The 22193-nt window shown below is 52.5% G+C and overlaps 2 protein-coding genes across 3 annotated transcripts in view; both read right to left on the reverse strand.

Annotated features, from left to right (window-relative positions):
* EXOSC10 (exosome component 10) overlaps positions 1–15340 on the reverse strand; it is a 28825-nt gene extending 13485 nt beyond the window's left edge. The window contains exons 1-13 of the mRNA XM_062190431.1: positions 15208–15340; positions 12779–12915; positions 9176–9299; positions 6053–6157; positions 5277–5442; positions 4994–5108; positions 3358–3433; positions 3042–3152; positions 2726–2869; positions 1459–1649; positions 544–700; positions 245–393; positions 51–101 (exon numbers count right to left, since the gene is read on the reverse strand). Coding sequence (XP_062046415.1) covers positions 51–101; positions 245–393; positions 544–700; positions 1459–1649; positions 2726–2869; positions 3042–3152; positions 3358–3433; positions 4994–5108; positions 5277–5442; positions 6053–6157; positions 9176–9299; positions 12779–12915; positions 15208–15309 — 1628 coding nt within the window. The 5' untranslated portion in view covers positions 15310–15340. The remainder of the gene's footprint in view (positions 1–50; positions 102–244; positions 394–543; positions 701–1458; positions 1650–2725; positions 2870–3041; positions 3153–3357; positions 3434–4993; positions 5109–5276; positions 5443–6052; positions 6158–9175; positions 9300–12778; positions 12916–15207) is intronic.
* Positions 15341–16551: 1211 nt separating this feature from the next.
* The window catches only part of MTOR (mechanistic target of rapamycin kinase), a 141188-nt gene continuing 135546 nt past the window's right edge, over positions 16552–22193 (reverse strand). For both annotated transcript variants that reach the window (XM_062190434.1, XM_062190433.1), the window contains exons 55-58: positions 20835–20915; positions 20572–20652; positions 18119–18224; positions 16552–17510 (exon numbers count right to left, since the gene is read on the reverse strand). In XM_062190434.1, the coding sequence (XP_062046418.1) occupies positions 17495–17510; positions 18119–18224; positions 20572–20652; positions 20835–20915 (284 nt within the window). In that variant the 3' untranslated portion in view covers positions 16552–17494. The remainder of the gene's footprint in view (positions 17511–18118; positions 18225–20571; positions 20653–20834; positions 20916–22193) is intronic.

The raw sequence follows: 22193 nt of genomic DNA on the forward strand, positions 1-22193 counted from the left end.
CAGAAAAGCCTGCCGTGGGGAGCCAGGCCATGCCAGCTGTGCTCACTCACTTGGGCAGTTCCTCAGCTATCTTCAGCATCATGTGGTTTGGCAGTACATATCTGGAACAAAACACACCAGGAGAGCACGTTAGATTCAGCAGAGCTTCTAGGAAACGCTCGACACAGGGGAAAACAAGCATTGTCCATCGCTTCCTCGTAGAGGCCCAGCTCAGACGAGGCGTTGAGACTCTGGGATCCCTTACCCATAGCTTTCATCTTCCCGGCGCGCTGTTTTATCCCTCCAGGCAAACAGCAGCTGGAACGCCGTCAGCTGCTGCGTGTTCAGATGCTTCTTTTGCTTCCTATATAGTTCAAGGTAGGACTCGTCCGTGAAGATCGGCTTGATGAATTTCTGCAGTGTTACAGAATAGGCAAGACCAGTGGGAATTAAGAGAGTGCCCCAGGCGCTTCAAAACGCTTGGCTCCCGTCATCAGCGTACAGAGCAAACCTAAGACCCAGGAGCTGGTCAGCGCGTGGGAGCAGGCCTGCGCCAAGCTGTACCTTCAGGCAGAGGTCCCTGCTCCGCTGCCACACCACCTGCAGCTGCGTGGGCTGCTCGTTGCCACGCTCCCACAGCTCCAGCCGCATGCGGTCGTAGATGTAGAGCAGGTAGTGGGTGTCGTCCCGGGCGTAGCTGAGCATCTCCTCGGGCAGAGGGCTGGGGACACAACAGAGGACGTGGTTTCACGGACTGCCCCTAATGACAGTGACTCAAGTGTGTACCTGGTGGCTGCCAGGACCACCTTGGACCCTTGTCACATCAAAGATGTTTTCCCAGCCAATACTGTTGTCCTCTCACAACGGTTAGAAATGAGGGCACTGCGGCTCTGGGTGTCTGTCCTGTGCCTTCTCTCTCACCAGAGAAACGGGCACAGGCACCCGCAGGCTGCCGTGAGGATTACCCAGGACACCGGCTCTGCAGCACCCAGTGCTCAGTAAGGAAGTGGTTTCGGTGGTTTTCAGTTTTCACCTTCTGTTCGACTTTAGTAGTCCAAATACACTTTTGTCTTGATAAAAACTGCGGCAGATAGAACTGGAGAGACGTGCAGGGGCATCTTCCCACGACAGCTACAGCCGTAGTGAGACAGCGCCGTCTACACACGACTGCCCAGAACAAGGCCGCCACAACCTGACACAGCACTGAACGTGTCACAGACCGACTGTGCACCTTAGGAGGCTGTCTCAAGGCGCGTACAACCATCCCTGCATGGGAGACCCGGGATGCAGAGGGCAGACTGCTGGAGGCTGACAGGGCACAGTCTCACAGAATCAGCCCGCATGAACTCCACGCTAGCAATTTCCTGCTGCCTTCCTGCTCTGAAAATGCCGGCGGAAAAGCCTGAACACAGGTCTCCGCGCCGAGGCGAGGGCAAGCACACCCTCTTCTCCCCACACTTCGGGCAAGAGCAGACTGACCGTATCCTCCAGTCGGCCAGCTGGTACTGCTTGTCCGAGTCCACGCTGCAGTAGAGTTTCAGCAGGTGGTCCAGGGAGTGCCTGCCCAGGTTCAGAAGGCGCGCTGCCTGGTGGGTGTCAAACATGTTCACGACGTACAACCCGAAGTCCTTCTGCAGCCATTCGATGTCGGAGTCAGCACCGTGGAAGACCTGAAAGCAAACCCAGGGTCCTGGCACAGAGACTCTAGCTCTGAAGTTAATTGTGCCTTTAGGCTACCACACATCGAAATGTGACACCAATATGAAAACTAAGATGTGTAGTTTTAAACGTGCCTTTAAAACAATTTTTTAAAAAAAGATTTATCTATTTATTTGAAAGGCAGAGTTACTGAGAGAGAGGGAGAGGCAGACAGAGAGAGATCTTCCACTACTGGTTCACTCCCCAAATGGCTGTAACAGCCAGGGCTGGGCCAGACTGAAGCCAGGAGCCAGGAGCTTCTCCCAGATCTCGGCCATGGGTGCAGGGTCAAGCACTTGGGCCATTTTTTGCTGCTTTTTCCCAGGCACATTAGCAGGGAGCTGGATCGGAAGTGGAGCAGGCAGGACATGAAACAGCGTCCATTCGGGATGCTAGTGCTGCAGGCAGCAGTTCAACTCGCTGTGCCACAGTGCCAGCCCCCGGCCTTTTATGCTGTCTGAAACTGCTATCAGCCAATGATATAAGAAAGCAATTCTATTAGCTAAAAGTATATTAAGTCCAAACTATCTTGAAGGCATTAGCATGTTGCAGGAGTCAATAAAATGAATTCACATTTTTTGGCTGGTAACGAGCTTTGCCTTAGCTGTTCTAAAAGAAACAAAATCAGTTTAGCCTGTGACACCCTGGTAAGGGAAATGACAGGATTCCCCTCCAGCTCACTGGTTTTCATTGAAGGAATCAGCACACGGAGGGGCTGGTGTGGTGGTGCAGCAGGGTAAGCCAACTCCAGGGACACCAACATTGCACAGGAGCACAGATTCCAGTCTGGCTGCTCCACTTCTGAGCCCGCTCCCTGCTAACGTACCAGGGAAAGCACAAGAAGGCTTTGGCTTGGCTCAGCCCTGGCTGTTGCAGCCATTTGGGGAATGAACCAGTGGACAGAGGATCGAACTCTCCCTCTATCTCTCCCTCTTTGTAACCCTGCTTTTCAAATAAATAAAATAAATATTTAAAAAAAAAAAAAAAAGGTACTGAAAGGCCCTTAAATCTTGCCCTCCCAGCTAAGGGCTAGGCAGGGCTGGCTGACCTTGACGATGGCAGGGTTGGTGAGGCTCTCGTTGAGAATGTACATTTCGCTGCGAAGCTCGAGGGTGTCGATGATGAAGTCTTCCGTGCGTGTGGAGACCTGCATCAGGCAGGTCAGCCCCAGGAAGCTCCTGTAGGAGTGGTGCTAAACCACACAGACAGGGACAGCAGGAAAAGACCCAGCTTAGTAGGTTTTCCTTTGCCCATTTTGTAAAACGAAGTCCTATGATTAATTATTAATTAGCAAAACACAGATGAAAATCATCACTGAATTCATGGAAAATTTAAAAGTTTCATTCATTGTCATTACAAGATACCTCTAAGTCTACAGCAAATTCTTGACAATTCAACAGCTTTTCGTTGAGTTCCACGAGTTTGTCCAGGGAGGATATGAAGTGGCAGGGTGTCTCGTGCACTGGTCGGTACAACTAGACCAAGAAAGCACCGTGAGAAACAGGGAGGGATAGCAAAGATCTCCCCCCACTAAAGTGAAAACCACCCACGAGGGCAATGCCCTGAAGTCACAACGTTTACTCTAAAGACGTCTAAGAAAAGTCAACATCACAATCCATCTACTCGTCGGCTTCCTTCTGCACTGCCCAGACCCTGCCCTACGTTAAGGTTGGCACTAACCTGGGCTTGTGGCTTTTGAAGCACTGAGTCTGGTGGAGTAAAGTGATCCAGTTCATACTGATACGGATGTGCAAACCTGAACAAATAACCGAAAAAGAGAAACCTGTTTCATTAATTTCATCATTCAAAGGAGATTGCTTTCATCCAATTTGCAAAAACAAGTGAAACAAGACCACGGTGAAAATATCTTCCCTTTATAGAGCATATCAAATAGACCAGGTGATACTTGTTTGAAACTCAGTTACAGAGAGAAGGAGGCAGACAGAGAGAAAGATCTTCCATCGGCTGGTTCACTCCCCAAATGGTTGTAATGGCCAAGGCTGGACCAGGCCAAAGCCAGGAGTCAGGAGCTTTATCCATGTGGGTACAGGAGCCCAAGCACTTGGGTCATCTTTGACTGCTTTCCGAGGCACATTAGCAGGGAGCAGGATTGGAAGCAGAATTGCCAGGACCCCAGCTGGTGCCCATATGGGATGCTGGTATTGCAGGCAGCATCTTAACCTGTGATGCCTCAATACCAGGCCCCAAAGAAACTTTTTTAAGGAGCAGGAATTTGGCCTAGCAATTAAGATGCTGCTTGGGATGCCTGTAGCCCATATCTGAGTGCCTGAGTTTTGAGTCCTGGCTCCAATTTCAATTCTACTTTCCTGCTAATATGTACCCCGTGAGACAGCAGTGATGGCCCAAGTGGTTGGGTCCCTGCTACCTACACTGAGTTCTCAGCTCCTGGTATTGGCCCTGCTCAGCTTTGGCTATTGTGTGCATCTGGGGACAGAACCTGCCTGCCTCTCTCCCCATCTCACTGCCTTTCAAAAAAAACAAAAAAATCAAAAAAACAATAACTTTTGAAAAAGAATTCAGGGCTGATGTTGTTGCACTGCTGGCATCCCACATGGGTACCGGTTTGACTCCCAGCTGCTCTGCTTCCGATCCAACTCCCTATTAATGTGCCTGGGAAAGCAGTGGAGGATGGTCCAAGTACCTGGGCCCCTGCCACACACGGCAGACCCAGAAGGAATTCCAAGCTTCTGGCTTTGCCCGCTGTGGTTCATTTGGGGAGTGAACAAGTGGAGAGATGATTTCTCTTTCTCTGTGTCTCTCCCTCTTTCTCTCTGCCTTTCAAATACATAAATCTAGTTTTAAAAAATTGAAGTTTTGACATCTGTTGACTTTCTAAAAGTTTGCATTTATTTAATTTATTTGAGAGGCAGGCAGACAGAGAGCTCCAATCTTCTAGTTTGCTCCCCAGTGCCTAGGAGCTGGGAACTCAACCCAGGTCTCTCATGTGGGCGGCAGAGACCCAAGCACTCAGCCATCACCTGTTGCCTCACTAGGAAGTGCACTAGCAGGAAGCTGGAATCTGGAATGCAGCTGTGACTAGAACCCAGGCACTTCAATCTCAACTGCTGGCCCAAACCTCTGCACCTCTAATTTTGCTCTGACATCTGTAAAATGGGAACAAGAGCAAATGGACTGCTGAGGATTAAAAGACACAGTGCTGAGCAAGTGCCCGTAAATACTGTCGAGGTGAGACCCACCTGCTGTCTTGGACACATTTAACAAACGGGGACAAGTGAAGACGTGGCCTGGGGGCAGGCAGTCACTGCAGGGAGCTCAGACGTGGGCAAACACTTACATGTCCTGCTCAACCTGCTGGGTCCTCTGCTGATGGATGAAGTCGGCCAGGGCAGGGGGCACGTCCAAGTCCTCCGGGCGATCCTGCGGGCGTTCCCGCCTTTCTTTAGAGAGAGCTGGGGAGGTGACAAGTTAGCTGGAGACCCGGGAGGTGACAAGTTAGCGCTCTCTGGTTGTGAAGGGGCCGAGCGGCTCATTTTAAAGAAAGAAGGAGGCAGAGACCCTTCCCCTTCCCCGTCGGACTGAAAGGAAGCCCCCACACTGCAGAGTTTGGCGCTGCTTACCCTGCGGGAGGGGTTTCTGAGCGTTGGGCTTGACGAAGATTTTTGGGAGGAACGGTGTGTTGGAATTGTCAACCTTCTCTCGAAACCTGAGTTGAGGTCGGATGATGTTTTTCGCATGAAGCAGTCGGAAGGTTTCAGATTTTGCTTTTTTGCCATATTCTCCTGCCTAAGACCAACACATGCAAATACTCTAACACAGCAACTTGAAGAATTAGATAATTAAATTCCAATTTATGCGTGCCAAGGACATAAAAACACTGCAAAGCCATTCATATTCATTTAAGAATGCATGGGGGCAAGCCAATGTAGGCATCCTGTATGGATGCTGGATCAAGTCCCTGGCTGTTCCACTTCTGATCCACCTCACTGCTAATGGCCTGGGAAGGCAGCAAAGGATGGTCCAAGAGCTTGGGCCGTTGCACCCACATGGGAGACCCAGATGAAGCTCCTGGCACAGACATGGCTGTAATAGCCATTTGTGGAGTGAACCAGCATACGGAAGATCTCTGTCTCTCCTTCCCTCTCTCTCTCTGTAACTCTCCCTTTCAATAAATAACATAAATCTTTAAAAAAAAAAAAAAAAACAACATGATATGTCTGTGTGAGACCAGAGATTACAAAGTAAAGAAGAGGGTAGTCAGGTTGTGTGTTTATGAGAATAAGTTAGAATAGTCCTGTGGCCAACAAACTGAACAAAACCACAAATTAGAACAGGCAAAAGCCCTGCTGCACAGCCAACGTGAAGGGCCTCAGTGTGCCTGAGAATGAGGACTCACCTTCCGGTTCCAGCTGGACACAATGGTCTTGGGGACCTGGAGTCCTGCAGGAAGGACGGGCTGTTGATTCTTATTCACGCCTGACGCCTCGTCCAGTAAAATCCCCTAAGAGTAGAGGAGGTATTTTCAATAGCTCCCTCTCAAGGTTAACCCAGCTTTAAGAAACATACTCAGAGAATTACGAATAGAGAATATATGCCTGTGAGAGTAGATCAGGTCAATGCATTTATCCAGATACCACGCTGGGGGTGTGAACTGTGCTGGAGGGCCTGGAGCGAGTCCCAGCTCCACTTCCTGCTAATGGCCACCCTGGGACACAGCAGCTGATGGTTCACACACTTGGGTCCCTGTCACCCATGCTGGAAACACAAACGGAGTTCCTGGCTCTGGGATCTTCCATCCGCTGATTCATCCCCAAATGCCCACGGCTGCTGTGGCATCTGGGGTGCGAACCAGCAGATGGAAGACGTCTCTCTCCTTCCTCTGCCCTTCTCCCCTTCAAGTGAACAAATACAATCTTTAAAAAATACATCATGGCACATACCATAAATATATGCCATTTTTATTACTCAGCTTAAAAAACGTTTAAGAATTTAGAAACAGATCGACTCCGTGTGGAAGACGGACTGAGGGAGTCATGCCGGAAGGCATTAGTTTGGCCAAGGACAGGCAGTGCAGTGATCGCCCACTGTCAGCTCTGGATTGTGCTGGAAACTCAGCCATGACTTAGCAGTGCGTGGCCAGATGACGCCCATCACATACAGACACCGAACTCCAGAATGAGGACGGTGGTTCTCAGCTACTTGCACCACCAAGCAGGTGTGCAACAGCACTCTGGGCACTGCTCACAGAGTGCTCCCAGGAGACAGGTGGCAGCATGGCAGGACTCAAAATCAGAGAATAGGGAGAAGCCACTCAAAGAACCGTGTGCATTTACACCAGGGAAGAGATGACTTTAAGTACAAGAGAGCGAGTCAGCATCTCTAGGGCCGTCACATGGCTGAAGGCTGGATGTGTTTTGAAGGACCTCTGTTGTGTTTCTATAGTGTTCTGCTAAAAAATTAGGCATATAGAGTAAGGTAGGAAAATACACATCTCCTTTCAAACCTGCAGGTTGGGATATTTATTAGCTTTTGAAAAACAGCAAAAATGGACAAAATTGGCCGGCGCCGCGGCTCACTAGGCTAATCCTCCGCCTTGCGGCGCCGGCACACCGGGTTCTAGTCCCAGTCGGGGCACCGATCCTGTCCCGGTTGCCCCTCTTCCAGGCCAGCTCTCTGCTGTGGCCAGGGAGTGCAGTGGAGGATGGCCCAAGTCCTTGGGCCCTGCACCCCATGGGAGACCAGGAGAAGCACCTGGCTCCTGCCATCGGATCAGCGCGGTGCGCCGGCCACAGCAGCGGCCATTGGAGGGTGAACCAACGGCAAAAGGAAGACCTTTCTCTCTGTCTCTCTCTCACTGTCCATTCTGCCTGTCAAAAAAAAAAAAAAAAAAAGGACAAAATTTTGATTTGGTTGATACAGAGGTATCTCAATAGGATCTGCAAATGTGGAATGAATGCAGATTTTTAACAAGGCATTTTATTTATTTATTTAAAGATTTATTTATTTGAAAGACAGAGCTACAGAGAGAGGTAGAAAAAGAGAAAGAGGTCTTTCATCTACTGGCTCACTCCCGTGATGGTTGTAATGGCCGCAGCTGCGCTGATCCAAAGCCAGGAGCCAGGGGCTTCTTCCGGGTCTCCCACATGGGTGAAGGGGCCCAAGGACTTGGGTCATCCTCCATTGTTTTCCCAGGGCATAGCAGGGAGCTGGATAGGAAGAGGAGCAGCCGGGACTAGAACCGGCACCCATATGGGATGCTGGCGCTTCAGGCCAGGGCTTTAATCCGCTGTGCCATAGCGCTGGCCCCTATTTGTTTATTTTTAAAGATATAATTATTTATCTGAAATGCACAGACAGAGAGAATTGATCCTCTATACACTGGCCCACCCCCCAAATGCCTAAAAAAGCCAGGGCTGGGCCAACTGAAGTCAAGAGCCAGAAACTCAGTCCAAGTCTCCGCCATGGGGGGCAGGAACCTAACCCTTGGGCCATTCATTCCTGGTCTCTGAGGCACATTGCACATTAGTAGAAAGGTGGATTGAAGTGTAGAGTTGCCAGGACTTGAACTAGGCACTCGGATACAGGATGTTGGGGCCTGAAGCAGTGGCCGAACCCACTGGGCACCAAAATGCTACCACTATCAAGGCATTTCAAAAATACTATTTTGGTGCCAGCGCTACGGTGTAGTGGGTAACAGCTGCCGCCTGCAGTGCTGGCATCCTAATGGGTGCTGGTGTGAGTCCCAGCTGCTCCATTTCTGATCCAGCTCTCTGCTATGGCCTGGGAAAGCAGTAGAAGATGGCCCAAGTCCTTGGGACCCTGTACCTATGTGGGAAACCCAAAAGAAGCTCCTGGCATCGGATCGGCACAGCTCCGGCTGTAGCAGCCAATTGGGGAGTAAACCAGTGGATGGACGATCTCTCTCTCTCTCTCTTCTTCCCTCTGTTTAACTCTGACTTTCAAATAAATAAATAAATCCTTAAACAAACAAAAAATACTATTCCGAGTGGGCACTGTGTCCCTAGCTTGGGATGCCCAGAGTCCAGATTGGAGTGTCAGTTTGAGTTCTGGCTCCTCTGCTTGGACGCCAGCATCTTTGTTAATGCACACCCTGGGGGAGCAGATGATGGCTCAAGTGCTTGGGGCCCTGCCATCTACGGGGAAGACCTGAATCAAGTTTCAGGCTCCAACCTTTGGCCTGGCCCAGCTCCGGCTGGTGCAGGCATTTTGGGGAGTGAGCCAGTGGATGGAAGACCTCTCTTTCTCTACTGCTCAGCCTTTCAAGTAGATGAAAATAAGTAAATCAACAGAATCAGAATTTCACAGGGCAGTGACGTTTTGAAGACAACAGTTTTTACTTTGGAGACAGACGATGCTGAGCAGCAGAAGGGAATGTCATCGCTGGGAAGCACTATCAAACATTCTTTTCATTTTCCAAGGTGCTTGGGTTGCTATTTGCATTTTTATAATACAAAAGTTCTCTTTGTTAGTTATCATCAAAGCAAGCGGAACAACTTACCACTCTCTCCAGAATAACATCATTGGCATCAACTAGTAAATCGAACTTGTCTTCCAGTTCGGTCACTTTACTCCGGTCTTTAATACTGCTGCGACAGCCGTGGTACTGCATTACCCTGCTCATGCTGAGGAAAGAAAAACAAAGTGTGCTTACTCGTATTTGTTTATAATCTGGGAGAACAGATTAGTCTGAGAACAGAGTAGTCTGAGAACTGGCTCAGACGATTTTTAATCAAACTAGTAGAACTTGCACAGTTTACAGCAACCTCTATTTTAAAAAAAAAAATTTTTTAAAGATAGTTACAGAGAGAGGTAGAGACAGAGAGAGGTCTTCCATCTGCTGTTTCACTCTCCAGATGGCTGCAACGGCCGGAGTTGCGCCAATCCGAAGCCAGGAGCCAGGAGCCAGGAGCTTCTTCCAGGTCTCCCACGTGGGTGCAGGGGCCCAAGGACTTGGGCCATCTTGTACTCCTTTCCCAGGCCATAGCAGGGAGCTGGATTGGAAGAGGAGCAGCCGGGACTAGAACTGGTGGCCACATGGGATGCTGGTGCTTAAAGCCAGGGCTTTAACCTGCTGTGCCCCAGCACCAGCCACTACAGCAACCTTTAAAAAATACTGCGAGGACCCGTGCTGTGGTGAAAGTTAAGCCTCCACCTGCGGCACTGGCACCCATGAGTGCCTGTTTGAGTCCCAGCTGCTCCATTTCCGATCCAGCTCCCTGCTGATAGCCTCAGAAAGCAGTAGAAGCTGGCTCAAGTACTTGGCTCCTGCATCCATGTGGGAGACCTGGAAGAAGCTCCTGGCTCCTGGCTTCAGCCTGGCCCAGCCCTGGCTGTTGCAGCCACTTGGGAAGTGAACCAGCAGATGGAAGATGTCTCTCTCTCTCTCTCTCTCTCTCTCTCTCTCTCTCTCTCTCTGTCTCCCTCCCTCCCTCCCTCTCTGTGTCTGTAACACTGCCTCTCAAATAAATAAATCTTTAAAAAAAAAAATAATGTAAGATGTGTAGTTGTGGTCAATTCACTAAATCTTATTAAGACTTTCCTCAGCTGTTAACTGAAAACGTGAAATTACCCAAAAGCTTCCTTTAAATTTAAAAAACATATGACACTATGTAAATAATGTATATCGCATTAATGGCTTTACATGGCAAATCCAAAGGAGTTTCTCAGAGCTGGCACTGTGGGTGAAGCCACTGCCTCCGATGTTGGCATCCCATACAGGTGCTGATTCAAACCCTGGCTGCGCTACTTCTAATCCAGTTTCCTGCTAATGCGCTTGGGAAAGAGCATGGCCCAAGTCACCGGGCCCCTGAACCCACACGGGAGACCTGGAAGAGGCTCCCGGCTCCTGGCTTTGGACTGGCTCAGCTCCAGCTGTTGCTGCCATTTGGAGAGTGGACTACTGGATGGAAGACTTTGCTGTCTCTCCCTCTCTAACTCTGACTTTCAAATAAATAAATATCTTTTAAAAAAAGTCTCTAATTTGGTCAGGCAAAATTGATGTTTATGTTTTATCTCTCCTAATACATTTATTAGAAAGTTAATACCTGTGACTCTGCAAGTCATGTGAGAGAATACTGCACCTAAGTTTTAAGTCTCATATTAATTAAAAAGATTTGTTGTGACCAGTATTGTGGTGCAGAGGGATAAGCCATTGCCTGCAATTCTGGCAACCCACAAAAGCACATTCAAGTCCCAACCCCTCCACTTCCAATCCAGCTCCCTGCTAATACACCTGGGAAAGCAGCGCAAGATGGCCCAAGTGTTTGGATCCCTGTACCCAGGTGGGAGACCCAAATGGAGTTCCATGCTCCTGGCTTTGGCCTGGCCTACCCTTGGTTGCTGTGGTCATTTGGGGAATGAACCAGCAGATGGAAGATCTCTCTGCCTCTCCGTCTCTTTGTAACTGTTTTCAAATAAATAATTTTTTTTTCTTTTAAAAGATTTATTTATTTTACTTAAAAGTCACAGTTACACAGAGAGAGGAGAGGCAGAGAGGCAGAGAGAGAGAGAGAGAGAGGAAGAGAGAAAAAGAGAAAGAGAGAGAGAGAGAGACATCTTCCATCCACTAGTTTACTCCCCCGATGGCTGCAACGGCCGGAGCTGCGCTAATCCGAAGCCAGGATCAGGAGCTTCTTCCTGGTCTTCCACATGGGTGCAGAGGCCCAAGGACCTGGGCCATCTTCTACTGCTTTCCCAGGCCATTCCAGAGAGCTGGGTTGGAAGTGGAGCAGCCAGGACTTGAACCGGCACTCATATGGGATGCCGGCACCACAGGCAGTAGCATTACTGGCTACCCCACAGTACCCACCCTCAAATAAATAAATCTTAAAAAAATTACTGCCTATTGATAAAACAATCCATCTATCTATCTAAAATATTTATTTTAGAACTGGTGCTATGGTGTAGTGCGTAAAGCTGCCATCTGCAGTGCTGGCATCCCATATGGGCGCTGGTTCAAGTCCCGGCTGCTCCACTTCTGATCCAGCTCTCTGCTGTGGCCTGGGAGAGCAGTGGAAGATGGCCCAAGTCCTTGGGCCCCTGCACCCACGTGGGAGACCCAGAAGAAGCTCCTGGTTCCTGATCATCCTAGCTCTGGCCGTTGCAGTCATTTGAGGAGTGAATGAGCGGAGGGAAGACCTCTCTCTCTGCCACTGTCTCTCTGTAACTGCTTTTCAAATAAATAAATATTTTTTTAAAAAATATTTTTTATTTATTCATTTGAGTGGTAGAGTTACAGAAAGTGAGAAGGAAATACAGAGAGAAAGGTCTTCCTTCCATTGGTCCACTCCCTAAATGGCCGCAATGGCTGGAGTTGCGCCAATCCGAAGCCAGGAGCCAAGTGATTCTTCCCGGTTTCCCACACGGGTGCAGGGGCCCAAGGACTCGGGCCATCTTCCACCGCTTTCCCAGGCCATAGCAGAAAGCTGGATGGGAAGAGGAGCAGCTGGGACTAGAACCGGCGCCCACATGGGATGCCGGCGCCACAGGCAGAGGATTAACCTACTGTGCTATGGCACCGGCCCCAATAAATATATCTTAAAAAATATATTTATTTGAAAGGCAGAGAGAAAGAGGAAAAAGACAGAGATCTCCCATCCACTGGTTCATTCCCCAGTGGCTTCAATGGTCAGAGTAGGACCAAGCTGAAGCCAGGAGCCTGAAACACTATCAGGAATTTATTTTAAAATAAATCTTTAATTAATTAATTAATTAATTTATTTATTTTTACCACGTAAGGTTTACTGGTTCACTCCCCAAATGGCAGCAATGGCCAGGGCTGGATCAGGCCAAAACCAGGAGCTTCTTCTGGGTCTCCCACATGGGTGCAGGGGCCTAAGGACTGGAGCCATCTTCCATTGCTTTCCCAGGCACATTAGCAGGGAGCTGGATTGGAAGTGGAGCAGCCAGGTTTTGAGTGGCACCCATCTGAGATGCCGGTGGCACCTGCGGAGGCCTAACCTGCTACGCCACCACGCTGGCCCCACTGCCTCATCTTCCAATCTTCTCTCTTCTTAGAAAAACAAATTTCAAAAATAGTATCTACCTATTTATGTTCATTTATTTCATGAACACAAGGAAACAACGTGTGTATAGTACATACCAGTGAAGCAACCGGTCTCCCTGTGTCTCACAAAATGCCTGGAAGCCGGGAAAACTTCGGTAAAAATCATACTCATCGCCAAACTGGGGCAGGCCTGCAGACGCCTTGGTGACGGCCACCACCGACGCGAGAGCAAACTGTCAAAACCAGAGAAGTCAGGTTCACACGGATCCCTGGCCATTCACCAAATCAAAACCAGAGAAGTCAGGTTCACCCGGATCCCTGGCCATTCACCAAATCAAAACCAGAGAAGTCAGGTTCACACGGATCCCTGGCCATTCACCAAATCAAAACCAGAGAAGTCAGGTTCACACGGATCCCTGGCCATTCACCAAATCAAAACCAGAGAAGTCAGGTTCACACGGATCCCTGGCCATTCAGCAAATCAAAGGCCTACTATTAACGCGCTATGCTGGACACTGACAATATGCAGTCTTCATCCACCCAAAGAACATTTCGTGTAGCTGTCTCCAAGCCCTATTCTAGACCGTGAAAATACAGTGATGAACACAGAACCAGAGGGGGCACGGACAAAACTGCGTTTGGATCTTGGCTCTGCCAATGGTAAACTGTGATCCTGGGCAAGTTACCTACTCGGACCTTAGTTTCTTCCCGTGATAAACAGGCACAGTGAAAAGTGCCTGGTCCACCGAGCTGTGAGAATTAAATGAGCTAATAAGGTCACTTACGACGGTGCCCGGTGCGTAAGCGCTATTCCTACAGGCTCAGCGCCATGAGCTCTCTACAGGAGTTTACCGTACTTGTTTTCATCTTGATAAGCATCTGGAAACCACGGTAGCGTATTCCACATAGGTTGCCTACTACCCACAACTGAACTGTGTTTATGGTTGTTAGTGCCAAGCAGTTCTAATTTTTTTTTTTTTAATTTTATTTGAGAAGGGGGTGAAGAACATGCACAAACGCATTCCCACCTGCTGGCTCATTCCCCACATGCTTTCAATTCAGGTCTCCCGCGTGGACGGCAGGAACCCAGTGACCTGAGCCACCGCCACTGCCTCCCAGGGTCTGCACTGGCAGAGGGCTGGAGCCAGGAACTCGACCTGGACCCAGGCACTCCGAGAGAGAGAGATCTCCTATATGCCGGCCTGCTCCCCAAATGTCTGCACCAGCCAGGGCTGGGCGAGCTCAAGGCCTCCACCCAGGTCTCACGTGTGGGCGGCAGGGACCCCAGCCGGCACCGGCTGCCTCCCAGGAGGCAGCAGCACGAAGCTGGGTGGGAAGTGCAGGTGCTGGGACTCGGACCGGCACTGCCACATGGGATGCCAGCGACCCAAGGGGCAGCCCAGTCAGCTGTGTATTAATGCCAGTCCCCAGCTCTCCATTTTTATTGTTGCAACGAGAAAAAAAAACCTGAAGTGGCTATCACAGGCCAATGAGGGTGGAACAGGAGAAACCCAAATACCATGGCTGTGAGTCGTGTGAATAAACACTTCCCAAGAGCAAGTGGGGGGAGCTGAGTGGTGGCAGGGGGCCGGGCAGCTCGGGCGCACGAAGGCCACACAATCAGGGCCGCAGCCAGCGGTCCAGGGCCACATCAGTAACCACGGCACTGCTAACGCAACGGTACCAGGCGAGCGGGCCTTCGCAGAATCCGCGGTACCAGGCGAGCGGGCCTTCGCCGAACCTGCGGTACCAGGGGAGCGGGCCTTCGCAGAACCTGCGGTACCAGGGGAGCGGGCCTTCGCAGAACCTGCAGTACCAGGGGAGCGGGCCTTCGCCGAACCTGCGATACCGGGCAAGCGGGCCTTCGCCGAACCTGCGGTACCAGGCGAGCGGGCCTTCGCAGAATCCGCGATACCAGGGGAGCGGGCCTTCGCCGAACCTGCGGTACCAGCGGAGCGGACCTTCGCAGAATCCGCGGTACCAGGCGAGCGGACCTTCGCAGAACCCGCGGTACCAGGCGAGCGGGCCTTCGCCGAACCTGCGGTACCAGGCGAGCGGGCCCTCGCAGAACCTGCGGTACCAGGCGAGCGGGCCCTCGCAGAACCTGCAGTGCAGGGGCGCGCGAGGTGTGAGGCCGGCTTCACGCTCGTCCACACAGACGAACTCCGCGATCCTAGAGGAGGCGCCGACGGCTGTGCGAAGGCAGTGAGGGGCGCGCGCCTGGCTGGCAGCTCTAACAGGCGCCACTTAACCCGGGCCTGGGGTTACGCGGGACGCGCGCTCCAGGAGGACCGGGGGCAGAGGGGCGGCCGGGGGGCTCCGGGGCGGAATCGGCGGGGGCGAGGTCGCGAGTTCTGGGCCATATGAGTGACAGAGAAGCGCATTCCCAGGACGCGGAGCCGGCCCTCCAACACGCGAGTTCGCGTCCGGGCCCCATCCCCGCAAAGGATCCCCTCGCCCGGGCTCTGAGGCGGCGCGCGGCATCCCCCGACGGCTTGGGCCGGCCCAAAGGGCTGTGAACTCACCTTCACGAAGCTGTCCGCGTCGGGGAAGCCGGGCAGCACCATCTCGCCACTCGTGCTGGTTGCCGACGGCGCCTTGGGCTCCCGGGGACTGGGAGGCGCCATGTTTGCGGCCTGCCCGGCTCTTCTCGCGAGAGTGTCTCCGCCGACGTGACGCGCGCGCGCACTGCGCATGTGCAGAGGCCGTCTGCGCAGCCTTCCTGCCGGAGGCGGCCTGTGGGCGTGCGGCGGGTGTGGCCGCCGGGCGGGACCCTTAAGTTCTTTGTGTCATCCTAACATCCCTGCGAGCCAGGGTGGGACCCGGGCCGGCTTGTAGTCCTATCACATTAGCAGGGGCAAGTGGGGCAGCCGGGACTCGAACCAGCACCCATATGGGATGCGGCCGCCGCACGCAGCGGCTTACCCATAGATTGATTTTTGGGGCCAGCCCTGTGGCATGGTGGGTTAAAGTGCAGCCTGCGGCGCCGGCATCCCATATGGGTGCTGGTTCGAGACTCGGCTGTGCCACTTCCAGTCCAGCTCCCTGCTAGTGCTCCCGGACAAAGCAGCAGGTCCCTGGCCCAGGTCCCTGGCTTCTGCCACCCACATGGGAGACCCAGAAGAAGCTCCTGGCTCCTGGCTTTGGCCTGGCCTGGCCCAGCCCAGGTCGTTGTGGCCATTTGGGGAGCGAACGAACCGTGGTTAGAAGATCTCTGTCTTTCCTTCTGTCACTCTGCCTTTCAAATAAATCAATTTTTTTTTTTTTTAAAGAGTGACAGAGAAGGGGGCCAGAGACTGATCTTTCATCTGCTGACTGATACCCAAGTGCCCACAATAGCCACTGTTGGGCCAGGCCAAAGCCAGAAGCCACGTGGATGACAGGGACCCAAGTACGCCCCCCCCCCCCCCAGGTGCGTTAGGAAGCTGAATCGGAAGCAGAGTAGCCAAGACTCAAACCAGCACTCTGAGGGGGACACAGGCAGCCCAGGCCACGCCTTATGAACCCTGGCAGCACAGCTGCCGCGAGGCTCACGTCTTCAGTGGGCATCTCTGTGAGCGTCCTCCCCGCTCCTGACTTCATGTCCCCCTCCCCCCAGGTGACTGCAGCCTCCCACTCCTCCCTGGAGACCCACCCCTTATCACCCCCCCACGTGGCTTTCCTGGCACTCTGGGGGTTCTGCCAGCGGCCCACACGGGGCCCTTCTCCCGAGATAGGGTCTGGGTCTCATCTTGTGTGGCCCAGTGACACCCCGAGGAAAGGGGCCACATTGCGTCCTTGTGTCCTCCTAGTCCCTAGTAGTAGTGCTTAATAAAAAGGGAACACGGGAGGAATAAATGCTTCACTTTGGAACTAATTATGAATAAAAAGCCGCTCAAATGCATGTTTTTAAAATTCTGATGTCATTTATTGGCACAAAAATTATTCAGATACAACATGGTGTCCAGACGTGGCGTCCAGACGTGGCTACACGCTACACTGTGCATTCGGATTTATTTTGCTCACAATTCCCAACACGAGCTTGAGCTTTCCTCTCTGCTCAGCACCTGTGACAGCGCTGCTGCTCTCCAAGACCTCTCCTGGAAGCATGGCACGCAGACCTCCCCGAGCATGCCAGACCCGTGCCGGAAGGGCCAGTGTGGGCTGCCCTGCTGTGCTGTGCTGGCCCCTGCGTCTGCTCAGCTAGGCCGCCAGTGACCCGAGCAAGTGCCCCTCCTGGCGGCTCCGGTCTCGGGCTGCGGCGTGAGCCGCGGCATCACTGGGCCAGGCAGAAGACGCAGCTCTCGCACCCGTTTGGCCTGTCTTGCGAAAGTTGCCACTGCTGTCCCCACACCAGTGAGGTAACGGAGGGTGGAAGGGACGAGGCCTGCTGCTTCCACTTCCTTGCGGTCCAGGACCCTGACCCCCGTGCTCCCCGACACGAGGCTTCGTGACTGCACGCGGTGTGCTGTGCCCGTGTTGAGAGGACGAGGCCGCCCGTCTGTCGGCAGGTGCGTGTGAGGAGTCCTCTTGTGAGTGAGTAGAACCCGTATCTAACGTTAAGGACCTCTGCTCCCCAGATCAGTGGCTTCTGCACCGGGTACCCAGTCTCACTGGCCCGGGGACCACAGCAAGCCTGTGTTTCTGACAATCATTCTTCAACAGCAGCTGGAACGTTGGTCAGACCAACTTGGAATATACAGTAGTCTCTTCATTTACACTTCACAATATTTCACAAAGTCGAGCTTTCTGGCCAGAGTTCGGTGTAGTGGAAGCGTACACCGAAGTACGAAAGCCTCAGGAGAAACGCGGCGCGCACGTCTGGGCCTGCGGTTACCAGAAAGGACACCTAGGAAGGCAGGCAGAAAAGGAATATTTTAATAATCTCAGCTTCTTCAAAGCTTTCCCCAGTTACCTTGACAAGGGCGAGACAGAGGTCTGACAACCGGGCATTCCCTGAGCTCTTCCACAACTAATTGCATGGGACACACTCGTCATCCTTGGCACAGGGCTGACACTTCCTGCTGCCTCCAGGCGCGCCTCAGGCAATCGCTCCAAGTGCACCCAGCTGGTCCTTGAGGCGAGCCTCCCAGGTCATGAATCTGCCTTTTCATCTCTCTGTCACTGCTCTGGCTTCTTCGGCCTTGCCTGTATCTCTGAACTGCAATGATTGCAAAAACCCAACAAGGACTCCTCTCAGCCCGGCCTGTCCTCCTACGCACTCCTCTTACTGGGATTTTGTTTGTGTGTTTGCCTTCCAAATGTGCACGCCTATGTCTCAATTTTCTTCCCGTTAGAACAATGAGCACACGAAGTGAAAACAGACATTTGGAGATGTGAGCCCCCAAGTGCCCATGACAGACACCCCACCCAATCTTCCCTGGCTACCCTGGGCTTGGGCCCGGGTGGGGTCCTGCCCGTTTACTGTTACCAAGGCACTTTGGGATGCCTGCTTACCAGCCAATGTAGCACTGGCAGAGGTTTTCATGGGACGTGGCTTGCTTGATGAGCAGCTCCACTTGTGTTGGGACATCCAGAGTGTCATCGTGCGAGAAGTCCCGACCTGGGTGGAGAGGCACAAACACTTTAATCTGCACCTGGTTACCACGCACCCCGTCCTCTGGCGCAGCTGTCCACGCAGCCCATGTCAGCGTACTTCACACGCGAGCATGGAGGATACACCACAGCTGGATTTACAAATTCACTAGTCTGCTTCTCCTAACAGACTTGGTGCACAGAATGTCAAGTCCTGGGCTGGCTTAGTTCGGAGTGGGGTTGTGAGGACTCAGAATATTCCAGAGTCCTCCGTGAGGTGGACAAGTGCAGGACACCCACTCGGAGTTAAAGTTGGGAGCCCGCTTCCACTGGGGTCATCACCTCCCGCTGCTTACGTCACAGGACCACTTCAGTCCTCCTGCAGCCCCCGGATGTCCACACCCCTCCTTCCGCCTCACCCTCAGCAGCTGCCCCATCTCCAGCCCAGCAACTAATGCATTACACAGGGTTTGGGGGCCCCAGTGTTTGAGTGCGTGTTGGAGGGGCTGGATTCCTTCCTCCCCCTCCCCACCCTGGAGAGCTGCCTCCTCCCTCCCACTGATGACCTCCCGACGCCTGCTTTCCCAGGTGGCTCCCGGCATTGATCATCCTTTCTCTGTCATACTGCAAAAACTCCCTTAACAAAGTGTGTCTTTCCTGTGTGCTTGTGGACAGGTGCTTCTCTCCCATTAAAGAAGCAAAGACGCCTCCACTGTCACCACCTCCATTGTCACCACTCCCCAGCCGTCTCCCTGTGCGCACACTGCTCGGCTTTCAAGCCGCTCTCCCTTTCCTGACCGCTCCCTCGCTCGCGCTCTCTGCACCTGCTGCAGTCGGGCTGCCGCGCCTCATGGCGCTCAGGAGTCACCGGTGCCTTGCAGCCATCCCGGAGCCTGCCTGAGCCCTCCTGCCCATCCTTTTTTTTTTTTTTTTTCACCTCCTTGTCGAGACCTCGAGTCCATCCCCACCCCCTCCACGCCCAGTCTCATCAATGGGCATGCTTTGCTTCTGCTCTCTTCTGCCCTCGAGAGCAGGCAGGAGGCGGGGTTTCACAGCGCAAACCTAGACCCTTGATGTTTTCCGTCACCTGCCAGCTGACGAGGCAGGGGCTGAGGTCAAAGGCTGCAGGGGGAGCTAGGGTCTCTGGCTTCTCCAGGTCCCACCCGAGTCACATCACCTCCTGGTCAGGAGGCAGATGACGGACCTGAGATGTCTCCTTTTCAAAAGTCTGTGGCTTGGCTGGCGCTGTGGCTTAACAGGCTAATCCTCCACCTTGCGGCGCCGGCACACTGGGTTCTAGTCCCGGTCGGGGCGCCAGATTCTATCCCGGTTGCCCCCCTTCCAGGCCAGCTCTCTGCTGTGGCCCGGGAAGGCAGTGGAGGATGGCCCAAGTGCTTGGGCCCTGCACCCCATGGGAGACCAGGAGAAGCACCTGGCTCCTGGCTTCAGATCAGCGCGATGCGCCATCCGCAGCGGCCATTGGAGGGTGAACCAACGGCAAAAAGGAAGACCTTTCTCTCTGTCTCTCTCTCTCTCTCACTATCCACTCTGTCAAAAAAAAAAAAAAAAAAAAAAAAAAGAAAAAGAAACAAAAGTCTGTGGCTCTCCCCTTCCCTCCATGACAGCTCTCAAAGCACAGGGAACACATCAACTGATGACCAGATAGAGAAAACGTAAACCTACACGATGGAACGCTACCCTGCCATAAAAAAGAACGAAATCCTGTCTTCTGCAACAAAACGGATGCACCTGGAGACCACTATGCCGAGTGGAAGGACGGACATGCTGCCTCTGTCCTCGTTTCTCCATGTGCTCTAATATACGGAGGACAGGGACACTTCACTGTGAGAGGGGACGTGCGGGGCTGGGTCCACTCCTGCCGGGCAGGCGGGGCTGTCTGCTTTTCACTTGCTGAATGAAGTGCAGCACGAAGCCTGCGTCTATAAGGTCAATTAAAAATGTATTATCACAAAAATTAAAGAAGAAAGGAAGGAAAGAGGAGGGAGGGAGGAAGGGACTGAGGGAAGTGCCACATATTCTGAGAATGTACCTTCATGGAATCTGTTTTTTCTATTAATAAAAAATAAATTATTAAAAAAAAAAAAAAAAGGCGAAAGCAGAGAGGTGAAGACCCGCAGCGGTCAGAGTGGCTCTGGCGTGAATCAGGACGACGACACACTCCTAGGAGCTGGATGAACTTCACTCACCTCCTGAGGTCAGTGAGATTAGACTAACTTGAAGTTTCACTGTTACTGGTTATCAAGACAGGGAGCGTGCTTAACCCATGGCCTGGCACACGTTCCCGTGAGCCGCTCGGGGTCCACGCTCAGCCCTGACCACCGCTCCCACTTCGCTCCAGGTCCACGCACACTCACCGGTGAGCTTATCGCGGACCCGGTTAATGATCTGAATGGCTTTCTTGTTTAGGGCTTCTGGTTTCACCAACCCGTCGCCAACTGGAACACACAAAGTCACAACAACAGTAAGAATCAGACTGCAACGGAGGCAGGGGGCTCCGCTGTTCCTCTCGAGTGTTCACTGCTGTGTCTTCTGCGTCCTCAGCTGAGGCGGCTGCGCAGCTTCCCGCTGTGACCTCCTCCCGAGCCAGGCACCAGCGCCGCCCCCTGGGGGAACTTACTGAAAGAATGAATGGATTCTGGCACTGTGGTCCCCGTTTTCTTATGGGCTGGTTCTCCAAGTTCTACACCGTCCAAAATTTCTAGGGGGAAAAATCAATTAACAGAAAAATCAAACACCAACAAGCCATAGCTCCCATCAGTTTTTTTTTCTTTCTTTTTTAAAAAATTTATTTTTTTGAAAGGCAGAGTTAGAGAGAGGAGAGAGAGGTCTTCCATCCACTGGTTCACTCCCCAGATGGCTGCAATGGCTGCAGCTGGGCAGGTCTGAACGCCAGCTACCTCTTTCCCCCCTTTTTAAAGATTATTTATGGGGGCTGGCATAGTGGGTAAAACTGCTGACTGCCATACAGGCACCAGTTCCAGTCTCGGCTGTTCCATTTCTTTTATTTTTATTTATTTTTATTTTTATTTATTTTTATTATTTATTTTTATTTTTTTATTTTTGACAGGCAGAGTGGACAGTGAGAGAGAGACAGAGAGAAAGGTCTTCCTTTTGCCGTTGGTTCACCCTCCAATGGCTGCCGCGGTAGCGCGCTGCGGCCGGCGCACCGCGTTGATCCGATGGCAGGAGCCAGGTGCTTCTCCTGGTCTCCCATGGGGTGCAGGGCCCAAGGACTTGGGCCATCCTCCACTGCACTCCCTGGCCACAGCAGAGAGCTGGCCTGGAAGAGGGGCAACCGGGACAGGATCGGTGCCCCGACCGGGACTAGAACCCGGTGTTCCGGCGCCGCAATGCGGAGGATTAGCCTAGTGAGCCGCGGCGCCGGCCGGCTGTTCCACTTCTAATCCAGCTCTCTGCTAACATGCATGGGAAAGCAGTGGAAGATGTCCCAAGTCCTTGGGCCCCTGCACCTGTGTGGGAGACCCGGAAGAAGCTCCTGGCTTCAGATCAGCACAGCTCTGGCCATTGCAGCCAATTGGGAAGTGAACCAGTGGATGGAAAACCTCTCTCTCTCTCTGCCTCTCCTTCTCTCTCTCTATGTAATTCTGACATTCAAATAAATAAATAAATCTAAAAAACAGTGAAATATATATTTAAAAAAAATTCTGGCCGGCGCCGTGGCTTAACAGGCTAATCCTCCGCCTCACGGCGTCGGCACACCGGGTTCTAGTCCCGGTTGGGGCGCCGGATTCTATCCTGGTTGCCCCTCTTCCAGGCCAGCTCTCTGCTGTGGCCCGGGAAGGCAGTGGAGGATGGCCCAAGTGCTTGGGCCCTGCACCCGCAAGGGAGACCAGGAGAAGCACCTGGCTCCTGACTTCGGATCAGCGCGGTGCGCCATCCGCAGCGGCCATTGGAGGGTGAACCAATGGCAAAAAGGAAGACCTTTCTCTCTGTCTCTCTCTCTCTCTCTCACTAT

This window comes from Lepus europaeus, chromosome 5, assembly GCF_033115175.1.
Source record: "Lepus europaeus isolate LE1 chromosome 5, mLepTim1.pri, whole genome shotgun sequence".
In the NCBI taxonomy this organism is placed as follows: domain Eukaryota; kingdom Metazoa; phylum Chordata; class Mammalia; order Lagomorpha; family Leporidae; genus Lepus; species Lepus europaeus.